At 63.0% G+C, this 23,186-nt stretch overlaps 1 protein-coding gene across 5 annotated transcripts in view; it reads right to left on the bottom strand.

The window, feature by feature from the left end:
• Positions 1-392: 392 nt before the first annotated feature.
• Positions 393-23,186, bottom strand: part of OGDH (oxoglutarate dehydrogenase) — a 37,915-nt gene continuing 15,121 nt past the window's right edge. For 2 of the 5 annotated variants that reach the window (XM_080568176.1, XM_080568179.1), the window contains exons 4-24: positions 20,616-20,718; positions 15,268-15,312; positions 12,845-12,960; positions 11,416-11,570; positions 10,559-10,705; positions 9,837-9,927; positions 8,694-8,873; positions 7,428-7,556; positions 6,903-7,082; positions 6,362-6,514; positions 5,340-5,442; positions 4,975-5,103; positions 4,483-4,633; positions 4,078-4,205; positions 3,804-3,982; positions 3,557-3,628; positions 2,972-3,094; positions 2,128-2,200; positions 1,037-1,200; positions 708-862; positions 393-628 (exon numbers count right to left, since the gene is read on the bottom strand). In XM_080568176.1, the coding sequence (XP_080424302.1) occupies positions 508-628; positions 708-862; positions 1,037-1,200; positions 2,128-2,200; positions 2,972-3,094; positions 3,557-3,628; positions 3,804-3,982; positions 4,078-4,205; positions 4,483-4,633; positions 4,975-5,103; positions 5,340-5,442; positions 6,362-6,514; positions 6,903-7,082; positions 7,428-7,556; positions 8,694-8,873; positions 9,837-9,927; positions 10,559-10,705; positions 11,416-11,570; positions 12,845-12,960; positions 15,268-15,312; positions 20,616-20,718 (2,697 nt within the window). In that variant the 3' untranslated portion in view covers positions 393-507. Of the gene's footprint in view, positions 629-707; positions 863-1,036; positions 1,201-2,127; positions 2,201-2,971; positions 3,095-3,556; positions 3,629-3,803; positions 3,983-4,077; positions 4,206-4,482; positions 4,634-4,974; positions 5,104-5,339; positions 5,443-6,361; positions 6,515-6,902; positions 7,083-7,427; positions 7,557-8,693; positions 8,874-9,836; positions 9,928-10,558; positions 10,706-11,415; positions 11,571-12,844; positions 12,961-15,267; positions 15,313-20,615; positions 20,719-20,847; positions 20,939-23,186 lie in introns of all 5 variants that reach the window. The other 3 variants (XM_080568177.1, XM_080568180.1, XM_080568178.1) reach the window with 3 other exon arrangements.

Raw genomic sequence — 23,186 nt, 5'->3', positions numbered from 1 at the left:
GGAGGACGGAGGCGGCCAGCACGCGGGTGGGCGAGGGGCACGCCGCGCCCCGTGGGGACACGAGTGACGAGTGGGGTCGGCCCCAGGAGCTCAGCGTTTATTTGGGGGGGGGGGGGGCAGCCCCGGCGCGTGCGGGGTCCCCGGGGGTCGCCCCGTCCTCCCCCAGCTCTCCGGGCAGCCCGCCACTGGGAGGGACTGGGAGGAACTGGGACAGGGAGGGAGCCGCTGTTGCGCCGCGCACCCCACAGCCAGAACCCGACCCCCGGCCCTGGGGGGGCTCCGTGAGGACGGAGCCCCCAAATCCCCCCCCCAGCACTCCCCAGGGCCGCGGGGGGGTCGCAGCCCCTCTCCCCCCGGCGCGGCGGACGGACAAGGAGCGGAGGCGCCGGGCGTTCAGTTTCCAAGGTCTGTAGTTAAGGACGGAGACGGGAGGCGAGCGAGGGACAGACAGACGGACAGACGGCGCCGGGAGCATGCTGCTGCGGCCGCGCGGGGGGGGGGGGGGGCTCAGGCCAGGTCCTTGAAGGCGTCCAGGTTGAAGGCTGTGTCCAGCAGGCGCTGCAGCTCCGTCAGGTGCGTCTTCTTGTTGCCCGTGGCGGGGGCAGCGGCCGGCTCCCTCCCCGCGTACCTGCGGAGGAGGCGGCGGCAGGGTCAGGGGGACGCGGGCAGCCCCCCCGGCACGGCGAGGCCCCGGCCCCGCTCCTTACCACACGGGCTTGGCGCGGTTGATGGTGGTGCGCAGCCGGGGCTTGACGTAGTCGTAGTAGCCCTGGTTCTTGTGCTCCTCCTGGCACCACACCAGCTCGGCGTTGGGGTACTTCTGCGCCTCCTTCTGCAGGAGGTCGAAGGGGAACGGGGACAGCTGCGGAGGGGCAGAGGGAGAAATGAGGAGGGGGCCGCAGCCGGGACCACCGGCACGGCCAGGCCCCGGCCTCCCACCTCCTCCTGCTGCTCGTGACCCAGCCCGGAGGCCGCCGGACCTCGCTCCTTGGGCAGAGCGTGGCTGCGGTCCCCGGGGAGGCCGGGGGGGGCTCACCTGCTCCACCCTGGTGATGGCCACGTCGGCCTCCATCTGCCGGGCCTTGCGCTCCCGCGTCAGGTCGTAGTACACCTTGCCGGTGCAGAACAGCACCCGCTTGACGTTCCCGGGGTTCTGGGCTGCGGGGCCGCTGTCGGGGATGACGCGGAGGAAATGGGTGCCTGCGAGGACACGACGCCACCGTCAGCGGCACGGGCAGCGCGCCGGCACCGGCTGCGCCAGGAGGGCGGCGCGGCGATGCCGTAGGGGGGCCGCAGCCCCTGCGCCGGCACCGGCAGGGCGCAGCTGGTTAAGGGAGGCCCCGGGAAGTCCGCGAAGCCAGGTGGCTCAACCAGAAAGGAGAAGGGAGATTGAGGCAGGAATGCGGGGAGGAGCCGCCCGGCGGCCGCTTATCTCCAGGGCTGGGAAAAGCGGCTCCGGGTGCCGGGGTGGGGGGGGAGCGCGGTCAGGGAGGCTGCGGAGGCTTGGGGTCAATGTGAGCCTGCAGGGCAGGACCTCAGTGTGGGACCCAACACAGCTCACGCCTGCAGAAAGGTGGCGAAAGCCGGCCGTAACCCACCCCCGGCCCTATTTCGCCACGTCCCCAGGGATGTGAGGGCAGGGATTAAGCCGGATGGAGGTGGTGGCTCGGGAAGCCGAGCCGGGGGTTTTCCTCGCTGCACAGAGAGCCCCGCTGCTCCGAGGGGCTCCGGAGGTGCTGGAAACCCTCGCGAGCTGCTGCAGCCGCATGCGAGGAACCGGCGGAGCCAGCAGCTCGCCCCGGGGCGCCAGCCACGGCGTAAATGATGGCATTAATGACGGGAGGCTCCAATTAGCTCAGAGCACGGCCGCGGCCCGGCACACCCTGAGCTCGGCTCCGGTGGGCGCTGCCCCTGCCCTGCGGAGCCAGGAGCGGGGCTTCCTCCGGGCACGGCGGACCCCAGCCTCTGCTGGCGTGAGCCCCGCTCGGCCTCAGGCAGAAAAGCTGGCCGGGAGCTGCCTGGGGAGGCTGCTGCCAGGCGGACTTTACACCAAGCCAGCGCCTGCCCTTCACCCTTCATCCCGCAGCGCGGCGTGCGGGCAGACAAACAGCTCCGCGCTCCTCGTACCTGGCAGCATGTCATCGAAGCTGGAGCGAGCTTCGGGGTGGCGCAGCAGCGACTTTGGAGTGAAGATTATCAGCTGCAGGGGAAGGAGAAGAGGCAGAGCGAGGCAGTCAGCCGCGCCAGAACCGCCTCCCCTGCCAACAAACAGCAGAGCCTGCCCGTCCTGCCCGCCTCCCCCTGCCTCTGACCGGGAGCTGCCAGCAGAGATTTGCTCCTCGCTCGCTGCCGCGCTGCAGGAGGCTCAGCGCTGCCTCCCCCCACCTGCTTTCCCAGCCTGGATTTCCCCTGGGAAGAGGCTGCAGCGCTGCCAGGGACCTGCCTCCCCCGCGCGGCCGCAGCCGCAGTGCCGGGAGGTGAAGGCTGGACCGGATTCTTTGTCAGTGCCCCCGGCCCTGACGTCTCTGCCCTGCGCACCGAGCGCTGGAAGGGCTCGCGGCCGCCCCAGCCTGCGGGGACCGGCTCGCAGCACGTCCTGTACCGGGGCAACCCCAGCACCACGAGGTCCTTGCTCCTTGCTGGCCCGCACCCAGGCTGCCTGCTCGCCTGGCCGTGGGTACGCGGTGACACGCAGGGCACGAGAGCAGACGGGCTGCTCCGTCCTCCCGAGGACAGCCGGGATTTTAAACCGGGAGCTCGCCCCTCTGCGGGGAGCGGCCCCGCCAGCAGCTCCCAGCGCTTCCTGTGTTACCCGCTCCGCCTCGCTGCTGGCCGCGCTCTGCCCACGTTTGCTGCCCCGAGGCCGGTTTGCTGCACGGACCCGGGGCCGCCGTGCCCTGGCTTCCAGCCGGGTGAAGCGGAGCAGAAAGCGCAGGCGGGCTCGGCTGGGCGCAGGCCTGCTGGTACTGACCGGCTTGCGGAAGGGCAGGAGGATCTGGCGCCGGAGGACGTGGAAGAAGTTGGCTGGAGTGGAGCAGTTCACGACGATCCAGTTGCAGTCGTACAGCTGGCGCACGTCAAAGTCGTCCAGTTTCTGCCTCGACAAGCACAGTTCGGAGGGTTTCCAGAAACACGAGTGCCTCTTAGCCCCAGCGCTCCAGCCGGCTGGAAGGCCGGCGGCACGCAGCCCCTGCCTCTCCTCTTGCCCCCCTTCTGCCCCGTCCCACTCCCCCCACAGCACACAGAGCCCGCAGCACCTGGGCAGGCTGCATATTTGTGCCCTGGGGCAGCCAGGAACTCCCTCCCCAACGTGTCACAGCATTTTTGGGGACGCAGCAGGCGCAGAGGCAGCGTGGCTGCAAGCCTTGGCACCGGGTGCAGCCCCTCTGCCGAGCGCTGCCAGCTGCAGCGCAGGGAGCCCCGACCAAAATGCCACCCAGAGCCCCCCCGGGGGCTGCTCCCTCCCACGAGTGTTAAGGCAGATCCAGGGCACAGAGAGGGCCCCATGAGGGGTGAGCAGGAGGGCTGGGCTGAGCTCGGCACGGCCGCCACTCACAGGGAAGACGTCGGGATCGTCGTTGCACATCTGCAAGAATCGCTCCGGGCGGGCGGACGAGTGCTCAGGACCCTGCAGGCCAAGGGAAACGGAGGGAGTGAAGGCAGGGCATGAGCAGCTGAGTCCCCGCCGCCTGGCCCCGGCCACCGCAGAGGGCAGGCAGCCGCACCGGGTGCTGCAGAGCACGCAGCGCCCTCGCCCTCCGCTCTGCCTCGCACCCAGCACCTCGGGGTGCCCATGTCCTCACCATGCCCTCCATGCCGTGGGGAAGCAGCAGGACGATGCCGTTCTGCCTCACCCACTTGGCCTGCCCAGGACAGATGAACTGGTCGATTATGCACTGGGCGGTGTTGTGGAAGTCCCCGAACTGGGCCTCCCAAAGCACCAGGGCGTTGGGGCTGGCCATGGCAAAGCCCAGCTCGAAGCCTGCAGGAGGAAGAGGAGGAGGAGGAGGAGGAGATTTTCTTCCCAGAGCCCCCATGCCTCCTCATCCCAGGGTGGTCGCGGAGCCCCCCGCTCACCGAGGACGCCGTACTCGGACAGGGAGCTGTTGCACACGGTGTAGGGGGCCTGGTTGGGCCACAGGTGGTTCATGGGGATGCAGGTCCTCTTGTCCACGTTCTGGTCGTGCAGGACGTGGTGGCGATGGCTGGAAGAGAGGAAAGCACGTCTCCGTCATCACCCCGCCACACACAAGCTGCTGCCTCATCGGGGCTCCACCCCAGCCAATTTCCCCTTCCCGGCTCATGGCACCAGCTGCTCGATGCGCTCTCCTGGACTCCTTTTGCCAACGAGGGCCCAGAATGGCCAAAAAAACCCACCCACAAAAACAAAAAAAAACAGGGCAAAGACCGCGTCACTTTGGATCGCTTCCAGAAGGCTGCGATCGCCTGGTGGGGCTGAGCGGAGCCAACGCGCTGCTTTACCTGAACGTCCCCCTCTCGACGTCCTGGCCGCTCAGGCGGATGTGGATGCCCTCTTTGAGGAGGGAGCCGAACGCCATGTACTCTGCCAGGGCCCAGTCCACAGTCCTGTTCTTCACCATCTCCCCGCGGGTTTTCAGAATACGGCTCAAACCTGCGGGGACACAAGATGCAGGAGGGCGCTCGGTGACAAGGCGCCTGTCCCACAGCCCGCCCGCGGACTGGGAAACTGCAAACGCCTCGGGTGGAGGACGTGCCTGTGCTGGAGGGAGGCACAGGGACGAGGAAGCAGGACTGCGGGGAAGGATCAGCTCCGAGGAGGAGCTGCTCCTTGGTCCCTTAACCACAGCTCCCTTGTGAACTGATTCACGGTGCCGCAAATAAGCGAGTCTCAGTGCTGTAACAGCCCCCCTCCTTCCAGGCGTTGTTCCAGCCCTCACCCACATCTCCTCCTCTGGAAGCGCACAGCCTGGCACAGCTGCAGCACGCCCCTACCTCCGTGGATAGTGAAATCCTCCACCGGCACGGAGCTGGCCACTTGGCCGATGTGCGTCAAGTCCTCCTCGTTCAGGCCGGTGGAAGGGCAGGTCATGCTGCGGGGCTGGCCGTCCAGAGTGAAGAAACCTGCGGCAGGGGGAGCGATCCACACCGCTGCGGGGCCGTGCCCGGCTCCACGCAGAGAGCTCTGCTCACGAGCACCCCCAAGAGCAGCGAGGACGCCGGCAGCAGAGAGCACCCTCCCGTCACCCCACCAGGGCACGTTTACTAACACACAGCTGTCGCGGCACCAGGAGCCCCAGCTGGCTGTGGAGGAGCCAGGCTACTTGCCGGGGACCTCCAAAAAGTTGCTAGCGACTTACCAGGCCAGGGTGAGTCCAGCCAGTGCTTGATGTGCAATATCTTCTCATCCTTGGATCTTGCATGGGCCTCCTCGCATATCTTATCATACTTGGCAATTTCCTCCTGAGAGGCAGAACGACAAGGCGAAGAAGCGTTGGGGAGGAGGCTCTGAACAAGGGTGCCGAGCCTGGGGGCCTCAGCACAAGCTTGCAAGGGTTCTGGGGGCACTGCTGGTCCCTGAAGCAGGGCACAATAAATCCCCCGCAACTGGTGGACCCCCGGGCCCTGCAGCTCAGCCTCGGAGCACAGAACTGCTGCAGGAGAGCCCCATGCCCCCGGGAACATCTCTGCTGAACCGACAGCTCGCGTTCAGCTCGTGGTGCTGCAAAGCAGGGCTGAGAGTCCCCAGGGCCAGGCGGAGCCGTGCAGGGAGCCTGCTGCAGAGCACACGAGGCACAGCGCTCCCGCAGGTCCTGCCACCGCCTCCCGGCACCACACGGGCTGTGCTGCAGCGACCAAGGGGCAATCGGTGAACGAGATGTTCCTGCACCGCTCGGGGCTGGCACAGTCCAAGGACAAGCCTCTGCTCCTGACCCAGCTGCTGCGGGCGCTCGCCCAAGCGTAGCACAGCTCTGCCACCTTCAGGTGACGAGCGCGAGCAGAAATGGGCCCCGAAGGTCTGTCACCCCCAGGTCTGAACCAAAAAAGGGGCTTCAAAGGGCTCTGGTGCTCCTGGCTTCACACAGGACAGCGCAGCAGCTGGGGCAGGTCTAGGGTCTGCTCGGACGCCCAACTGTCCCCTGCCTCCCGAGCTAGCCAGGCGCTGCAGCAGGTCCCCGCGTGGCGTTGGGATGCCCCAGCCCTCCCCGTGTCCCCCCGGACCAAGAAACCTTTCCGCCGCAAAGACGGCAGCACCCTCTGCTGTCACGCAGGGGCTGCGTGCTGCCAGCTCCTCCTGCCCCCCATCCTTCAGCCCGCGGCGCTGCCCAGCCCTGGGGAGTTGCCGCCTGCGGTTCTCCGCCCGGGCCCCCGGTGACAGTACCTCGTACTCCGGCTGATTTACCACCCCCTGTGAAATTAACAGCTCCGCGTATTTCTGCAGCACCGGCTTCTGCTTCCGGATCTGTTTGTACATCAGGGGCTGCGTGAACATGGGCTCATCCATCTCATTGTGCCCGTTGCGCCTGTAACACACCTGCCGGGAGGGAAGGAGCCTTTGAAAGCAGCTGCCTGCAACGTGCGGCTCAGGAGGCGGCCGGTTACCTGGCTCTGTGCTGGGAAGAGTCGAAACCAGCCCGGCAGGGACCGGCTCTGTCCTCCTTAACGCAGGGAGACGGGAGGGCAGGCCCCGCACAGCCAGAGACAGCTTTTCCTCTCCAGGTGCTATTACATCTTCATTACCTTGCTTTCATCCTCTCTTTCCCTCCCCTCAAAGTGAACAGGTCAAAAAGGCTGCAAAAGCCCCCAGGAGAAACCCCAGCTTCCAGAACCCACACCCCGAGAGGCATTTAGTGAGCACCCAGGAACTCCGCAGCAGTGACAGCTTTACGGGAGAGCCTCGCGCCACGTTCCTCATTTCTTACCAAATCCACGACCACGTCCTTATGGAAGGTGCTCCGCCACTCCGCTGCCACGTTACACACGTACACCACGGCCTCCGGGTCGTCGGCGTTGACGTGGAAGATGGGCGCGTTCACCACGCGGGCCACGTCCGTGGGGTACGGCGAGGAGCGGGCCATGCGGGGGTCCGTGGTGAACCCGATCTGCAGCGGGCCAGCGGGGACAGGGGACGGAGCGGTGAGGATTTGGAAAGCCTCGTTCCCTCGAGCAGATCGCTGCTCGCGAGGGAAGCCCCCGGGCCCCGGGCCAGGCGCGTTTCATCGGCTCGGGCAGCGCCAGGTGAACGCGGGCGGTGCCAGGCCAAGCTCGGCAGCTGCTGCTGAGCCAGGGCTTCCCCCGGCCCCGTCCTCAGCTGGCTCCGGGGAGCACGGCCCCAGGCACCTCCTGCTGCCCTGGCACCGCGGCCTGGCCTGGCCGGGGAGCAAAGCCAGGATTAAAACCCTGGGCGAGGGCCGTGCCCGCCGTGCAGCAGGGGATCTGCTCCTTACCTGGTTGTTCACCACGACGTGCACGGTGCCGTGCGTGGTGTAGGAGGGCAGGTCGCTCAGGTGGAACGTCTCGTACACGATTCCCTGCCCGGCGAAGGCCGCGTCTCCGTGCAGGAGGATGGACATCACCTGCGGGGCGACGTGGGGCTGAGGCGTGGGCAGTGGTGGCTGCCAGGAAGGGGCCCAGGGCTCATCCCCTGAGCCTCAGGCTTCCCAGGAAGGTCTCTGAGCAGCTCGTGAGCGTGTCCGAGGCCTTCTCAGAGGATCGGAGGGGTGTCAGGTGCAATTTCAGGGGAAGGCTGGGGCCATCGGCTGTCCTGCCTCAACGCCCCACACAGGGGCCGCACGCTCGAGGGGGCAGCATTTGGGATGTGCTGGTGGCCGGAGGGCACTGGCTGGGAGGCGAGTCCGGTCCCCAGGCACAAACACCCCTAAACAAGGCCTTTTTCTGGGACAAGCCAAGAAAAATGCACCTTTCATGCATGCTTTCACCCAGGACAGAGGGCATTCCGGCAGGAGATCCTGCGCTCGCTGCTGAGCCGGGCCGGGCAGGGAGCTCGCTGCGGCTCCAGTTCTTATTTTGATATTTTACCCGGGGGCTGGCTGAGGACGCTGCCTGTCAGACGAGGACAGAGCTCGTCTATTTATATTCCAGCCCTCACAGCGTGGGAGGAAGGGAAGTACTTTTGATCTCACCCTTCCACTTCTTCTGGAGTGTTAGAGACAGGTTTGCGATGAATCAGGCAGTGAAAGCGTTCCCAAATAAATCCCCCCGCAGCCCACTGCTGGCCGGCCCTCGCATCTGGGCGCGTGTCACACCGCTGTCCCACATGGGGGTCCCCTCCCGGCCCCAGCTCGCCCACCCTGAGGACTGGGAGCACCCGGCCACATTCAGATCCCCCGGCCTGAAGCTGCTGCTTCTGAGGCCTCCAGGCTCTGAGGCTCGGGGGCCTTCGGGAACGGGCACACCGCTCACCCGCTGCCTTCCAACTACAGATCTCCGCTGCTGCTCCTCCCAGGAGCCTGGCCTCCACCCTGAGAGGGGAGGCAGCGATGGGAGCCCGGGGAGGTCGACCCCCTGCTGAAGTTATCACCAAAGAGAAGCGGAAAGATGGGGGAGCAGCAGGGGAAGGGGCATCCAGGCAAACGAACATCAGCCGGGCTTCTTCGCCTGGCTTTGCTCTGCGTGCAGATCCACCAGATCCCCACCAAACCCACCCGGTCTGTGCCAAATCACATCGAGGGAGCTGGGTCGGCACCATTTACCTTCTTCCCTTCCGTGTCCCCGCAGTAAAACTGCTCCGCTTTAGTCTTGCCTTGAACAACGGGGTCGGCTGCCTCCAAGTGAGAGGGGTTTGCCACCAGGGAAAGGGTGATGTTCCTGTCGGTGACGCGGTTGATCCTCCGGTGGTACATCCCCAGGTGGTATTTCACATCACCGGAGCCCTGGGGGAGGGAGAGGAGAGTCACTGCCACGCAACGGGGGCTGCTCGTGGATGGGGCAGGGTGCCATGGCCCTGGGGACTGCAGAAAGAGGGCTCCTTGCTGCCAGAAACCAGATCTGCTGCCAGAAACCACGTCTGCGGCCCGGCCTGGAGCTGGCCTGGCACCCGGCACGGCAGCAGCCTGCTGTAGGCACCGAGATACAAGCAAACATCAGGCGGGCATCGAGCCCAGTTTTGGGCAGTCCCCAAGGGGCCAGGGAAGAAGCAAGCGAGGTGGGTTTGGGCAAGGCACCGGGCAAGAGCGCTGGGGCGAGCGGCTGCCGCTTGCTTCCTCTCCAAGAGGAGCTCCTGAGGCACGCGGGGCACCCTGGAAGCCCACCTGAGGGGCAGGGCAGGACGAAGCTTTCCAAACGCCAAACCATCCCGGCTGAATGTGCTGGCAGCTTTGGGGCATAGGTGCAACACAGTGACAGCACCATGGAGGGAGCCTCAGGGCCTCTGGAGAGGCCGCGGGTCCCGCACGGGTCCCAGGGGGCTGCGGCACGGCCCCGAGCCGACTCCTGCCTCCAGCCCCGCCGGTACAGCCCCCTGCAGCCGGGCCAGTCGGGGTGACCGCAGCAGCCGGGGCAGGCACACCTTGCTGCTGCTGCTCGCCTTCCTTGCACCTTCTCATTTACCCAAAGCTGTTTTACACCCAGCAGAGGCTGTTACCAGCCCGGCCTCCACTAGAGACGGAGCAGACTCTGCCGCGGAGGCCGGGACAGGCACCGACGGTCACGCACCAAGGGTTCGGTCGCAGGGGCGTGCGGTGCCCTGGGGCACGCTGGAGAAATCTCTGCACCACGGAGCGAGCTGCCAGCCGCGTGTGATCCAGCTCGCTCGTGCTGCGCTGCCACGGCCTCCAGGGGCTGAACGGGGACAGACTACAAATTGCTACGGAAACGGCGCAGAGGAGGAGACTCACCTCGTCAGCAGCCTCCAGCTTGGAGTCGAACTGACAGAAGATCTGCTCCAGCTCCTTCCTGATCACATTGGCGAGAACATTCAGGCGCCCTCTGCGAAAGCAACGCCGCCGTCAGCAACCAGCAGACAGCCGAGGAGCACAGCGCGAGCACAGCCCGGTACTGTCCCCGTCACACCGAGCTGCTCGGGATGGCTGCAGGGGGCAGCCAGGGGACAGGGCTCTGCATTTTCACACCCCCTGCATCCTGAGAGCTGTCCCAGAACAGCGAGGCCGAATCCTGCTCTTGGATTCAAACTCTGCTCACGTTGAGCCCCTTCTGCCAAAGCCCCGGAGCAGCCACGGCGGATTCTGCAGCGCTGCTCCCAGCCTCTGCAAAGCAGCACCTGGGACAGCCCCACGCCTTGTGCTGAGTGCATTTCTTACGGTATAAGGCAAGTTCTCTGCTGCTCCAGGCACTGCGCCTCTCACCACTCTCCAGAAGAATTAAAAATAAGCTGAAGCCAGTGACACTGGGATCAGTGGAGAGCTGATGAAGCCTGAGCCCTTGAGCCAAGCAGTCAGCGGATGGCTCAGCCCAGAACCAGCCTGGTTCTGCAGCACTGAACCCCGGGAGCATCCCCGTCCACATCCCCATCCCCATCCCCGTCCCCGTCCCCGTCCCCGTCCCCGTCCCCGTCCCCGTCCCCGTCCCCAAAGCACCGCGGCACAGAGGGACAGGTTACCTGTGGGGCATCCCCATGATAACATAATCCACTCCCTTCTCACTCGACTTATCAATAATGGTCTTTAAGGCTGGGATCAGCACTTCACAGCCCTCCAGACCAAAACGCTTCTCCGAGGACCATTTCCGATGGAGGAACTCCTCAAACCTGGAAGGCAAGGTGAGAGAGCGATCACTCCCAGGCCTCCCACCGACGGCAGGACCGGAGAGGAGACAGGGACCTTATGGGAGCCGCAGCACGAGGTGATGCTCCGGCAGGCACCACGCAGCAGCCCGACAGCCCCCCGCTCACCCCAGGTCCCCCCCCGCAGAGCTCCCCCACCCCGCACGAACACCGACTCAGCGCTGCGCTTAAGCCCGCTGCACGGCATCTTATTTTTGGACCTCTTCTGCCAGCATCATCCGTGCTTTCGGGCTTCGTGCCAGCAGCACCTGGGCGAGCCCTGCCAGCCCAGCTCGCCTGCGGCACCCCGCTGATCGTCTTTGCTAACCCGGCCCGGCGGGACCGCGACAAATGACGTCAAGGGGAGGTGACTCAGGCGGTGGCCGCCAGGCTACGGCAGCTGCCCGGCGGCTGGGAGCAAACAACCCCCCTGACAACCCCCGTGCAGCCGGGGAACAAAGGGGAAGGTGCCGATGCTGCCCAGGGAGGCTGCAGCCGGCGCGGCGCGGCTCGGCGTGCTCCCGGAGGGCAGCCAGGAGGCACGGCTCGCCTGCAGCGTGCCTCGGCGGGCGGCCAGGCGTCCTTGCCACGAGTGCTGCCCGTGAAACCAGGCAGGCTGATGAGGAATCCAGGAATCCGGGCCCCCTCGAGCCGGGAGGCGCGGGGTAGGGGTGTCACAGCGCGAGGCGCGGTACCTGGTGGAGCGGACCAGCCTGGCCAGCAGCGTGCGCTTCTCCTCGTTGGTGAACTGCATGATCCCCGGGGTCTCGAACTTCTGCCGAATCCACTGGCACTGCTCCAGGTCGTTGATGAACATGAACTCCACGCCGATGTGCTGGCAGTACGCCATCTGCCCCGCGAGGAGAGGAAGGCCACTGAAACGCCCGCAGGGGCTCCGACACGTCCTCACCCCCCTCCAAGTCAGCACGTGCGGGATCTTATCGACCCGCGCAGCTCGGCGCTCCGGCATCCCCCCCCTCCAGCCTCTCAGCAAGACAAAGAGCCGCCCTGCACCACCAGCGCTGCCCAAAGCAGGCAGCAGGGACCAGACCCAGCACCTGCAGCCTGGGGCTGCCGTCCCCATCCTCACTGGTTCTGCCGCGGGATGCGGCGTGGAACATCCTCACGAGGGGGGCAGTGGGTGCTCCTGTACAAATCCAACCCGTTTGCTCCCCCCAGGGACCCAGCCCCGGACCCTGGGGTCCTTCTCTGCCTGTCTGTGAGAGTCTGGGGACTCCCCTGGGGAAGGGTGGGCTGACAGGTTAGGGAGAGCACCTCACCCAGGGACTCGGAGCCTTTTCAGACCCCACTCTTTATGGCAGGGCGAGAATCTGAAAAAAAAACTCCCAGAATTAAGGAGCCTGCTCTCCTTGCAGCTTATCTAAGATGTTTACACAGCTCTGCTTCTCCAAGGTCAAGCTGTCTCGGCAGAGACTGCAGCCTGACCGGGAGCCATCCGCACTCGGACTAGGCAGAGCACATCGCAACGCCTGGCGGAGGAACGGTGCCCGCTGCCGGAGCTGCAGGCTGCAGCCCCACGTCAGAGCTCCCCAAAGGGCAGCGGGGCTGTGGCTGGAGCCCCCCGCACCGTCTGCTGCATTACGCTGGAGCAGCAGAAAACAAATCCAGCTGCACCAGACGGGCTTCAAAGTGCAGGCAGCATTAAGCTGTCTGGGGCTCGCTCAGCCTGCGGCAGCCCAAGCGCGCTGCCCCAGTGCAGGATGAAGCCGGAGGCGACCACAGCCGGCCGGGCTACCGCGGGGCTGCTGCTACGAGCGGGGCGAGCACTGAGCCCAGCCTGAAAAGCTTGAAACATGTCTGTTCAAACAGGCGGCCAGGAGAGGAGCCGGACTGCAGAGCCCGCAGACGGGGATGCTGCAGCAGCGCTCGAGGCGGTACCAGGGGAATAGCACTGGCACGCGCAGCCACAGGCAGGATGCGGACGGCTGGGAGGGCTCCGCACCTCCTCTGCAGAGCGGCGCGCTACGTGCTAACCAGGAACAGCGGCGGGAGGAGGCACAGGAGCCTCTCCCCGGGGTGAGACTTTCAAAAAACGACTTTCGGAAAGCCATCGCTGTGCCGAGCCCGACGCGGGCCGCCAACGGGTCCTGCCCTGCTCCTTACCTCCAGGCGGCGGATGATTTCCCGGAGCGGAAGAGCCGACTCGTTTCCTCCGATGAAAGTGGTTGTGGGCAAGTGGAAGACCTTGTCGAGGTCAGATTCATCCAGCCCGTAAAAGCCTGCAGGATTTTCATGGGTGGGACAAGCGAAAGCAAGAGAGAGAAGGAAAGGAGGGGGACGGGGGGGGCGTTGGACACAGCCACACGGCAACCAGGTGTGTTTGGGAGAGGTGGGGAGGGGACAAAAAGCAGCACAAAACCAAAAATAAGCATGAAGGAGGTTTATATGGATAAAAACCAAGCAGTAATTAAACAAAAGACATTGAGCACAAGGTTATTACGGAAGGTAATGCAGGGAACAAAACACAAAGCAATATATGTGCATGTAAATTGGTAATTAAAATCCAGGGTCAGAATCAGGAAGTTTGTAGCCCCAAGAACGCAAAATACACCATGAATTTTAAAGAGAGCAGAGAGAAAAGATACAGGGGGAGTGACAGGAGTCATTGAGCAAAAACGGGGATTTCACCAGACGTTCAGAATTAAAAATGTCAAAGCAGAGAGCGGAACGGTTAGAAGAGACGGACCCAAACGAGGAGAGAAAGAGGAGGAAGAGAAGCAAGAGAGAGAGAACAGCGTCAGCGCGAGGGCTCTGCGACGGACTCTCCTGAATAGCTCACCCGGGAGCGGTGCCGGCCAGCACGGCGGGCGCTGCTCGCTTCAATTTGGGGTGGCCGGGGCGGGCCGAGCCGGCACGGCCGGGCGGGTGCCGCAGCCTCGCGGGGACGCGGAGCGCGGGCTGAGCGCCGCTCGCCTCCGGCACCAACGTGGCCGCGGGGCGGTTTCGGCGCCACCACAGCCCGTCTCCTTCGTGGTGCCGGCACCCGAGCGGAGGCTCGCCCAGCTCCCGCTGCTCTCTTTTAGGGGAACTGCTCTGCTCTCTGAACCTTCTCCTTTCCCAGGCCAGTCCTTGGCTCCAGGAGCAGCCCGTGGCTGCTGCATCCGCCGCGGCCTCCCCAGCGCCATCCACGCGGGGCAGGCCGGTCGCGTGCTGCTGTGAAAGCGGCCCCTGGCCAGGCAGCCTGGCTTTGGGAGCAGCAGCTGAGTGATGGCATTTTCTATAAAACCCAATTACACGTGCCAGCACGCTCGCTACGCGCCTGCTTACAGCACACTGGTGACTGGCAGGGCGCTGGGCTGCTCCTGGAGAGGAGGAGGAACAGGGCACAGAGCGGGTCAGGACCTCAACACCAGATTTTGAAGCTGAAGATAAAGCCCTGCATGCTGCTGCTACAGCACCAGGGCACTCCGGGCCCTGCAGTGGCAGTCACGAGCCCTCGGACATGCCTCTGCGCCTGCTGAAGCTCATGTTTGTCTTTGGGGAAACTGAGGCACGGGGAGGAGGCCGACTGGTCCTTCTGAACGGGTGCAGCAAGGCAGAAGCAGGGCGGTCTCGCTGCTGGGAGCCCTGTGGGGATGCCACGTGCTGCGGGAGCAGCGTCACAGCCCTGCAGAGCTCACCCTTCTTGGGCTTTACCTTAAGGAGCCCGTCCCTTGCTCTTTGCTCAGGACCGGCTCAACCTGGCGCTCGCTTTGGACCGCGCTGAGCAATCCAAAGGCGACGTCTGGGCACAGCGGCTGTCGCAGCACGCAGCCCAGGACGCCACAAGGCTGCAGGTGTTTGACTGCAGAGGCAGCGCCCAGCAGCCGCAGACCAGGCCGTACAAGCGGTCCCAGGGGTTTTGCCTCTGCTTCTGCTTTGCTGCAGCCCTCCAGCTCCCCCGCAGGGCTGGGACGCGTCAGCCGGGAGCAGCGACGCCGTCGGGCAGGGGGAAGGCGAGGGACGAGCTGCCAAATTTGTACCGGGCCAAAAGAGGGCACAGTCCGTGCTCGTTCAGGAGGGGATCGAAAGCCTCGTGGCTGCACCTTGTGGAGACGACCAAATAATCACGAGGCTCGGTTTTAGTACCCCAAAATGGAATAAATAACCTTTTGAGGCAGAAGAGGGGTTTGCACACACCTCTTCCCACTGCTGTGCGCAGGTGACACACACAGCACGTGGGTATCACAGGGCATAAAGGCAGCTTGGATTTGTGCTAGGCTTGAACCCATCAGGGAGATTGAGGCCTCGTAAAATTAATGATGACAATAAAACATGTACTCTAGCAAGCTAGGCATGCAAACACAGAGTATGGAAAAGGGCAGCGAGGCTCTAGCTTGGGCATTCCTACAGGGTGAAGCATCACTACCCAAGCACCCAGCTCGAGACTTTTAGCCAGACAAATCAAAAATGAACGGGTTACAAAAGTCAGGACTGGTGCGACACGGGAGGGGACCGCGTTACCGGCTTTACTGCTCCATGCCCAGAATAACCTATTCAAAGAGAGTCCTGCACTCCCGAGGGTTAAAGGCTCATTATTTGCATACCTCCTACTGTTAACACTCTCAGCCGCTCCTTGAACACTGCGAGGTCTGGGGTGGGCGGGGGGGGTGCAGCAGGGAGAAGATAGAGAGACGCAGTCAAAGTTAGTAAAAAAACTGGAACCGTGAAAACTAGTCATGGAGAGCACAAGTCAAAAATACAGTATTCAAACACAGTCAAAACCACCAGGGGCAGAAGGGTTGGGAGGGAGGATGACTACACACTACATGGCAGAGAAATCCCGCTGGAAAGTCTTCAGAGAGCTGCTTGCAGGAGGCAAGAGCACGGGGGGGAACGAGGGGCACCAGACACTGGGTAGCAGTTGAGCTGCATGGTTTGAGATCTCCTCTTACGCACACCTCACTCGGGGCAGCGAAACCTAAGACGGTGGCACAGCGCCGCAGGAAGGCGCCTTCCCAGCGCGCTGCGTTACGGGCACGTTACCACGGCTAGCGGGGAGGTCCGGCAGAGATTGGGGTGCTGGGAGCCTCCCCGTCTAAGGGCAGGGAGCAGCCTCCCGCTGGGGGCTGCTCCCCGATGGTTTCGCTCCGCTCGTCTCTACCGGGAGCTTCTCAAGGTCACCGCCACGAGAACAGCAGCCGTGCTCTGCTCCGGGAGGACACGGGCACCTCCGCTCCCGGTGCACGTGCACCATGCGGGATGTGGGAGCTCCCCCAGGGCCTCTCCCCTGCGCTGTAGGAGCGAGTGGGGCCGTTAATAGGGATGACAAACGGTGCAGCAAGCAGGCAGAAGGCTGACGGTGCTCAAGCAGGCTGCGAGCATGCTCAGCACGGGGACGCGGCACCCGGTGCGGACAGCACCGGGGCTCCGCTCCCCGGCTGCGTTAGGCGGCCGAGTGCCTCAATCTCACCCGGGGCTGCAAGAAAGGCTTTGGGAATGCTTCCCCTTTGGTCAGCGGGGAAGGGAGTTACATGGACGGGAGGCGTTCCTTTCTGAGTCTCAAGGTGGGGTACGGAGAGGTACTGCTGTGCCTGCTCCCGAGGGCTGGGCAGGGAGCGCCCCGCAGGTGGGGGGGGCACGGGGCTGCTCGTGGGTCTGTGCAAAGGGACCTCCTGCGGGACGCAGGGGGGAAGCAGGGCTTGGAGGGGTTTGCTCCCAGCCCAGCTCCCTGCAGGGGCTCTTCCCAAGCTGGGGGACGAGCTCCGTGCCAGAGGAGCCCCTGCACCACGGCGGACCCCGAGGAGGAACCTGCCCTCACTCTGCCTCCTGTCCCGGCCAAACACACGGAGCAGCTCCGTGGGCAGCAGAGGATTTTGGGGCACGGCTGAACCAACCCTAACGCTCCCTGCACAGATGGGGAAGGCAGGCAGACACTCAGACACACACCGCCTTCCACACACAACTGGATTTTAGTGTGCTAAGGTATTCCCTGGGACGGGTCGTCTCGAGTTCCTGCAGTAATCCCGTCGGTTCTGTCCTACACCACTTACCATGCCGGATCAGCTGCGGTAGAAGACCAAGATGAGATATTTAAAAAAATAAAATAAAACATAAGAAAGGGAAGAGGAATTTGGCACTCCAGCCCTACCACTCTGTTAATCCCGGGTGCCTGGCTGCAGGAGCGCCAGCTTCACCGCGTGCCCTCGGGCAGGCTTTCTCACCCTGGCATTTTCTCCAAAGGTCACACTGCTTAATCCAAAGAAAGCTTCCAAAACAGACAAAAGCAAGTTGCTAAACAAAAGGCAATTGAGAAGAAAGATCAATTTCAGAGATTAGCCATGCAACTCCTTTGATTTACAGCACTGCCCGGCCACAGTTTAAGCTGTTAGCAGCACAGCTCCCACCACAAAAGCTGACCTTTAAGGATTTCTCTGCACAGAAATAGGAAATGAGATTGTTTCGAGGGCAAGTTTAAAAAACGCTCCTGTTATTAGCTGCTCTGTAAATTAACTGCAGCCCAAGTGTTAGGAAATACTCTTTCAAAGCAAAAAGCCAGCGGGATTTGCTTAGAAATTGGCTTTCTCTGCAAACAAGCAGGCTACGCCAGACCCCGGGCACCATCCAGAAAATCTCTACTTGTCCTCCTGACTGCTGAAAGCCTGCGAGGGCCAGGCTGTGGCAGCAGCGAGACACCGTCCCCACCCTGCCACACATCCCTGCACCTCCTGCTCGCTGCCTGGCGGGGCTGATGCCACCCCAGGGTGCTGCGGGCCCTCTACAACCCGCAGGCTCCAGAGAGCCCCTGCTGGAAGCTCAGCTCCAGCCAGCAAAAAAACCTCCTCCAACCAGCTGCTTCGTGCCCCTTCAAAGCGGTTTTTGGGCTGCGAGTGGAAAATGCCACCCAGGGGCAGCGTTGTAGGGATCCCCAACGAGGCAGCCCAGGGATCCCCAACGCTGCAGCCCAGGGATCCCCAACGTGGCAGCCCAGGGATCCCCAACGAGGCAGCCCAGGGATCCCCAATGCTGCAGCCCAGGGATCCCCAACGTGGCAGCCCAGGGGTCCCAAACACACTGCACACCGGTTTGCTGGTTGCAGACCTGCCCACCAGCTTCGCCTTTGGAAGAGGGGCTTTGCACCACGGCTCTGCGGGAGGCTGAGAGCCGGCACGGCTGGCGAGAGCCTGCCGGTCACCGCAGCACCGCGGTCGGTGGCCACCTCCTGCCCCGGAGGGCCGATGGCAGGGGGCTGCCGCCTGCTCAGGGGATACACTTTGAGGACGGCACAGCTCCGAGCTGCTCCCACACGGGAAAAGAGCAGCGCTCGGCCGCCGGGGCGCTCGGCGGCGCGGGAGGCTGTTGCCAATTAAGGGAAAAGTCCCGTGTCGAGCCCCGTGGAATTTGCTGCTGGGCTGGGCTTGGCCACACTTCGCCAGGCGGCGTTCGTGCAGCTCTCCCTCCCGGCCCCTCTCCCTCCCGGCCCCCTGGTCCCCGTGTCCCCAGGGGACAGCCCCTGCCTGCCCCAGCTCCGCACCAGCGCCCGCTCCCTCTGCTGCGCTCAGCATCGCCTGCAAGCTATGTTTGCCGGTTTTCTTCCGAGATCAGTCAGTGAGGTTTTCCTCGGCACTACTGCTACCAGCAGAAGGCCTACTCAGTACTAAATAATCGTTACACGAAGACAAAAAGCCTCCTCTGGTTACACACAGCCACCTGAACCCGGGCTCCTGCTGGCTGCGGGGATCCAGCCCCAGCGTGAACCAGCAGCTGGAACCAGTGGCACGGCTTGCTCCCTGGACTCATTATTTCCTATGAATTTGCACGTTCCTGGCAATTAAATCAACACCAGGGACTGCAGCGACAGATCTTAGAAAGAAAGGCACGAAGAAATTAAAATTAACGCCTGGCTTAGACGCAGAGATCTCGGGCTGAGATTCTCTCCTGGCTAATGCCTCCGGAGCAGCGATGCCGAACACTCCCAGGGGGGGCATGCCGCAGGGCTCACGGCCGCGCACCCCAGGGGAGTGGGAAAAATGAGATTGGTATCACTTCACCCAGGTTTTGTCACCGCTGTGGTGCTGCTGCTAGCATAGAGGGGGCTGCAGGGCAGGAGCAGCCCCGGCTGGATCAGGCCTGACGGCCGTGCTCAGCCTCTCCCATCAGAGCCTGGACCCGCCAAGGGGATCTGAGCCACAGCGGGCAGGAGCTGAGCCCGAGCTCCTGCTGAGGGGGGGAAAGGAAGCAGGCAGAGCTCACCTGACAGCGGGCAGAGCTCGCCTGAAAGCAGGAAGGCGTTCGGCATCACTCGGCAGGTGTGACACTCGGTGACAAAAGCTACAGCCCAGAGACAAAACGGATCCGTGCAGACGCCTGGGGGTGTGCGCGCCTCCGCGGCAGGACTTGGGGAAAAGCCTCGGGCTGGTCTCACCTTCCTCTGAGTTTCTGCTTTGGACGGACAGCCAGAGGGCCTGCTCATCTAAAAGCCTGCCTCGCGGTGCTGCTGCTGCTGGCAGATACGGGGACTTGTTCCTCCTCCTGCAGCCGGGCTCGCAGCCCTCATCCCCCCACCTCTTCCCATCACAGCCCCCACCACGGCTCCTGCCCGAGCCACCGGCTCCTGGGGCTCAGCCCCGCTTTGGCAGCAGGTCAGACCTCGGGGCGAAGCAGTTTCCCCTTATCCCACCGGCTGGGACAACAAAATCCTAACCCTTCTCTACCACTCCCAGCTACTAGGAAGAAAATTAACTCTATCCCAGCTGAAACCAGGACAAGCACACAATCCCAAAAGAAATTCAGCACACTTCTGACCGGGCCACAAGTGACAACCACACGTGCCCGGCCTCTGCTACAGCAGCTCCTGGAACCAAAACGCGGCTCGGCTGGGTCACCGGGCCGTGGCAGCACGCTCCTGCACCCCAGCAGGACAAAAGCTGGTTTGGGGGAAGGTTCCTCCTGCCCCAGCCACCCCAGCCGGGTGCCAGGAGCTCTGGACAATTGACCGCGGCCATCCCACGCGCCGCATGTTCCCATCAGCTGCTGCGTTGTGCGGGTTAGTGACCGACATCGCGGCTCTACGCTAAGTTAGAAGCATGCCTCTAGGAGTGCTCGCAGCACCGGGGTACAACCCCTGGAAAGCACCAGCGAGGTGAGAGAGCTCAGCTGCCGCCACCCTGCTCCAGCTGGAAGAACGGCGGCGTGCTGCGGAGATCACGACTGAAGCACGCTCAGAGGGCTGAGGTTAAGCGCTTTCAGGTTAGGGTCCACGTCCTCGGCACCACACGCACACTCCCGTGCAGCACACGTGCGTCTTTCACTCAAGGCACCGGAATTTCCACCCCCTACTTGTGCGGGAACGCGTCCCAAAGCTTCCTTGTCATGATCACTGGCAGGTTCTCATAGCTCAGTCTTGGGAAAAAGGGGCAACGCACCGATTTAAAGGTGCTGCAGCGAGCTGGGAGCAGGGGAAGGCAGGGCATCACGGCAGGGGCACGCCGGGACGCTTCTCTTGGCAGCGTCAGCCCGCTGTGGATGAGGCCAGCCCGTGCTCCCCAGCGCCCAGCGCCTGCTGGCGGGGCCCTACGAGAGCAGCAAGAGGCGCCGAGGTGCCAGAGCTCGCGCTCTCCCCGACACAAAACCTCTTGGCTGCTTGATGTTTCCAGAAGATGCGACGGCTTCCCCCACGGGATGAGTTAATCCCGTTGCAAGGCGAGTTGACTCGCTGTGCTGGGAGGAGAAACGGGACGCGAGCTGCAGGGCTCGGCTCGGCACACGCTGGCTGGGACAGCCAGAGGGGGGCAGAGCTGCTCCGCCGCTGCACGCTCCAGGAGTAAATTTAGAGTGATCATCACGAAGGAAACCTAAGAGCTTCCCTCCGCACGGGTGAAGCGCTCTACCTACGAAGCCGTGAAAGAGAGAGGAGCTCAAGCGATGCAGCACTGACTGCTCTCGAAGCCCTCACCCAGTTTGTCTGTGGATGAGATAATATCGGCCGGAACGGACGAGTCCAGGTCCGCATCCAAGATGCCCAGTGGGTCGAGTTGTGCTACATGATGCCCTCGAATCTATGAAATGGGCCAGGAATGGAAAGGAGAACAGATACCAAGAGGGACAGGAGAAAGGGAGAAAAACAAAAGAGGGGAGGGGTAAAAAAGTTAAATTACATTAGAATTAATTTGCAGAGCAATTCTCACCGACGTTTGGAGAAACAGTTACTGGCGCATCATCAAAATTTACACAACTAATGCCGAGAGGATCAAGCTTTGCAATGTGATGGCCCCTGACCTGGAAGCAACAACACAGATTAGTCATTAAAACAAGTTAGTTGAAGAGCCATTCCTTAAAAGAGAAAATTCAAGAAAGTTCATGCAGTTTCCCCCTTTGCATTTTCTGCAGAGCTGCCGGACAGGAGGGACCCGGCTGCTCTCACGGCACGCCTGCCACAGCTCTGCAAGCCTTGCCACGGCACGGCTAACAGCCCAGTTTGTGGCTCCAAACGAAGCCTGGAGAAGCTGCTCAGCGTAGCTCTGCGCGTGGGGAAGAACCCCGCAGCACTCCGCACCAGGTACGGGTGCCTCCCACCTAACCCCTCTCCCATTTCTGGGGCGCAGGGGGGTCCCCTCCGGAGCAGAGACCTTCCCGAGCGCGAGCCCCGGGGCTGCCTGACTTCCCAGAGCTCGTCTGACTTCCACCCCGAGCACCTCCCGGTGACAACTCTACGCTGCTCCTTTCCTTTTAAGCCTCAGAGCAAATTAAGAGCCACTTTTCCTGATTCTGACTGATCTATGCCCAACTGGCTCTCACGCCAGCGTGGCACGGAGGAGACCAGCCTCGCCACCACCAGCGGTAACTACAGCGAGGCAGAGGAACATTATTTAGGAACATCTGCCCGCACTGTTAGGGGACTGCATCTCAGAGCATTGTTTTTGGGCGAGAAGTCTGCAGTAAGGCCGAGGCGCAGGCCATGGAGCACAGACTGCTGCTGTAGGAAGAGCAGGGGCAGCAATACTGAAGGGCTCTGGCACTACGGGAGCATCAGCGGCTCCACGAGGCGTCTCGCTGGGTTTGTGCCTGCATCAGGAGCCACAGAAAGCAACGAGAGGCAATTAGTTCTTAACTCAGAGTTCCTTCAGGGCAGGACAGTCAGTCCGTGCACATCGCCATCACGGAGGGGGCTGCAGTGGGTCCGGGGCACAACGCTGAGGACGGGGCTTCGGGCGCGGGAGAGCTGTGGCCGGGAAGGTGCTGCTGGAGACTTCAGCCGGGTGCTGACCACAGACGGGCTCCACCGTTTGCTTTCCCTCCGGTGAGATGCACAGGGCCCAGCATTTGTCCCACGCCGGTGCTCAGCAGCCGTGGCTGTGCTCTTCCAACCCCAAGTCCCATCCTCATCGGCCTCCTCGGCGCTCCCAGTGCTGCCCAGTCGGGGTTTTCAATCCTTACTGCCTTTATTTGCAATACTTACTGCTGCCCTCCAGCAGGGCACTACCTCCTACATGGCAGATGCCTGAAGCTGCAGATATTGCTTTTTATTCCGACTCAGACCTAACCTCTTTTGCCACAGTCTGAGGAAACTTTTCCCTTAGCTGCTCACGACGGCAGACAGCTCCCCGTGCAAGCTCAGCTCACCCCGACGGGCAGAGCTCTCAACCTCAAGCCACAGCCCTGCTTCTTGACAGCTCCGGGTCTCGAAGCATCCAGGCTCAGCTCCGCTTCTGGCGTGGGCTCCCCAAAAGCTGCGCGACGCTCCTCGCCATCAGGACAGTTTCCAGCTACAGGAATCACTCGTGCGCAAAGCTGTTAGGATTAGCTTGTACAAAACAGCCATACTGCTCTGATGCTATTTACCAGAGTCACTCGTATCTAACTGTCCCAACAGGCTTTTTGGGAAGGCTTTTTGTAGTTTTACCAGCCAGGAAGCCTGAAACGAGCCACTAACTGTAAGCTCACCGAGCACGGGTCCCCACAGGCTCTCTGCGCCCCCAGGCCCCTGCCACATGTGAAGCTTGCTCGGGGCCCGCTTTGTCCAGGACGCATTTATTTGCTCATCTGACTTGCAGCAGAGCACGAGGACTATCCCGAAGCTTAAGGGCAGGACACGAGCTCACTACGCTGCTCCCACGTCCATGGGGCGGCCGTTTGGGGCCGGGTGCCCTGGCTGGGAGCAGGGCTGGTGAGCAGGGGCGAGGCGAGGCGCATTCGGTGACCTGTGCGGAGATCAGCTCAGCAGCACGCAGCGAACCCCCAAATTCGTGTGGGAACGAGGAGGAGGTCTTTTCCCAGCAGGAGCCACGCTTCTTTTCATTCCCCGCATGCCAGGTCACCAGGCTGCGGGGCGCTGCCACGCGGAGCTTCGTCGGTAGCCGTGGGAGCAGCCAGCGGCGGAGGTCCCGCCGGGTGGGTGGCACGGCTGCCTTCGTTACAGGGACACAAAGGCAGATTGTTTTCCCCAGCTCGGAACAAGACCACACCGGTTATTTCAAAGGGAATGATGAATTGGACACGCAAGCACTGCTGCAATTAAGGAACAAGC

This window comes from Anser brachyrhynchus, assembly GCF_964034855.1.
Source record: "Anser brachyrhynchus genome assembly, chromosome: 26".
NCBI lineage: Eukaryota > Metazoa > Chordata > Aves > Anseriformes > Anatidae > Anser > Anser brachyrhynchus.
The sequence above is the reverse complement of the archived record's forward strand: the minus strand, read 5'-3'. Positions and strand labels throughout refer to the sequence as shown.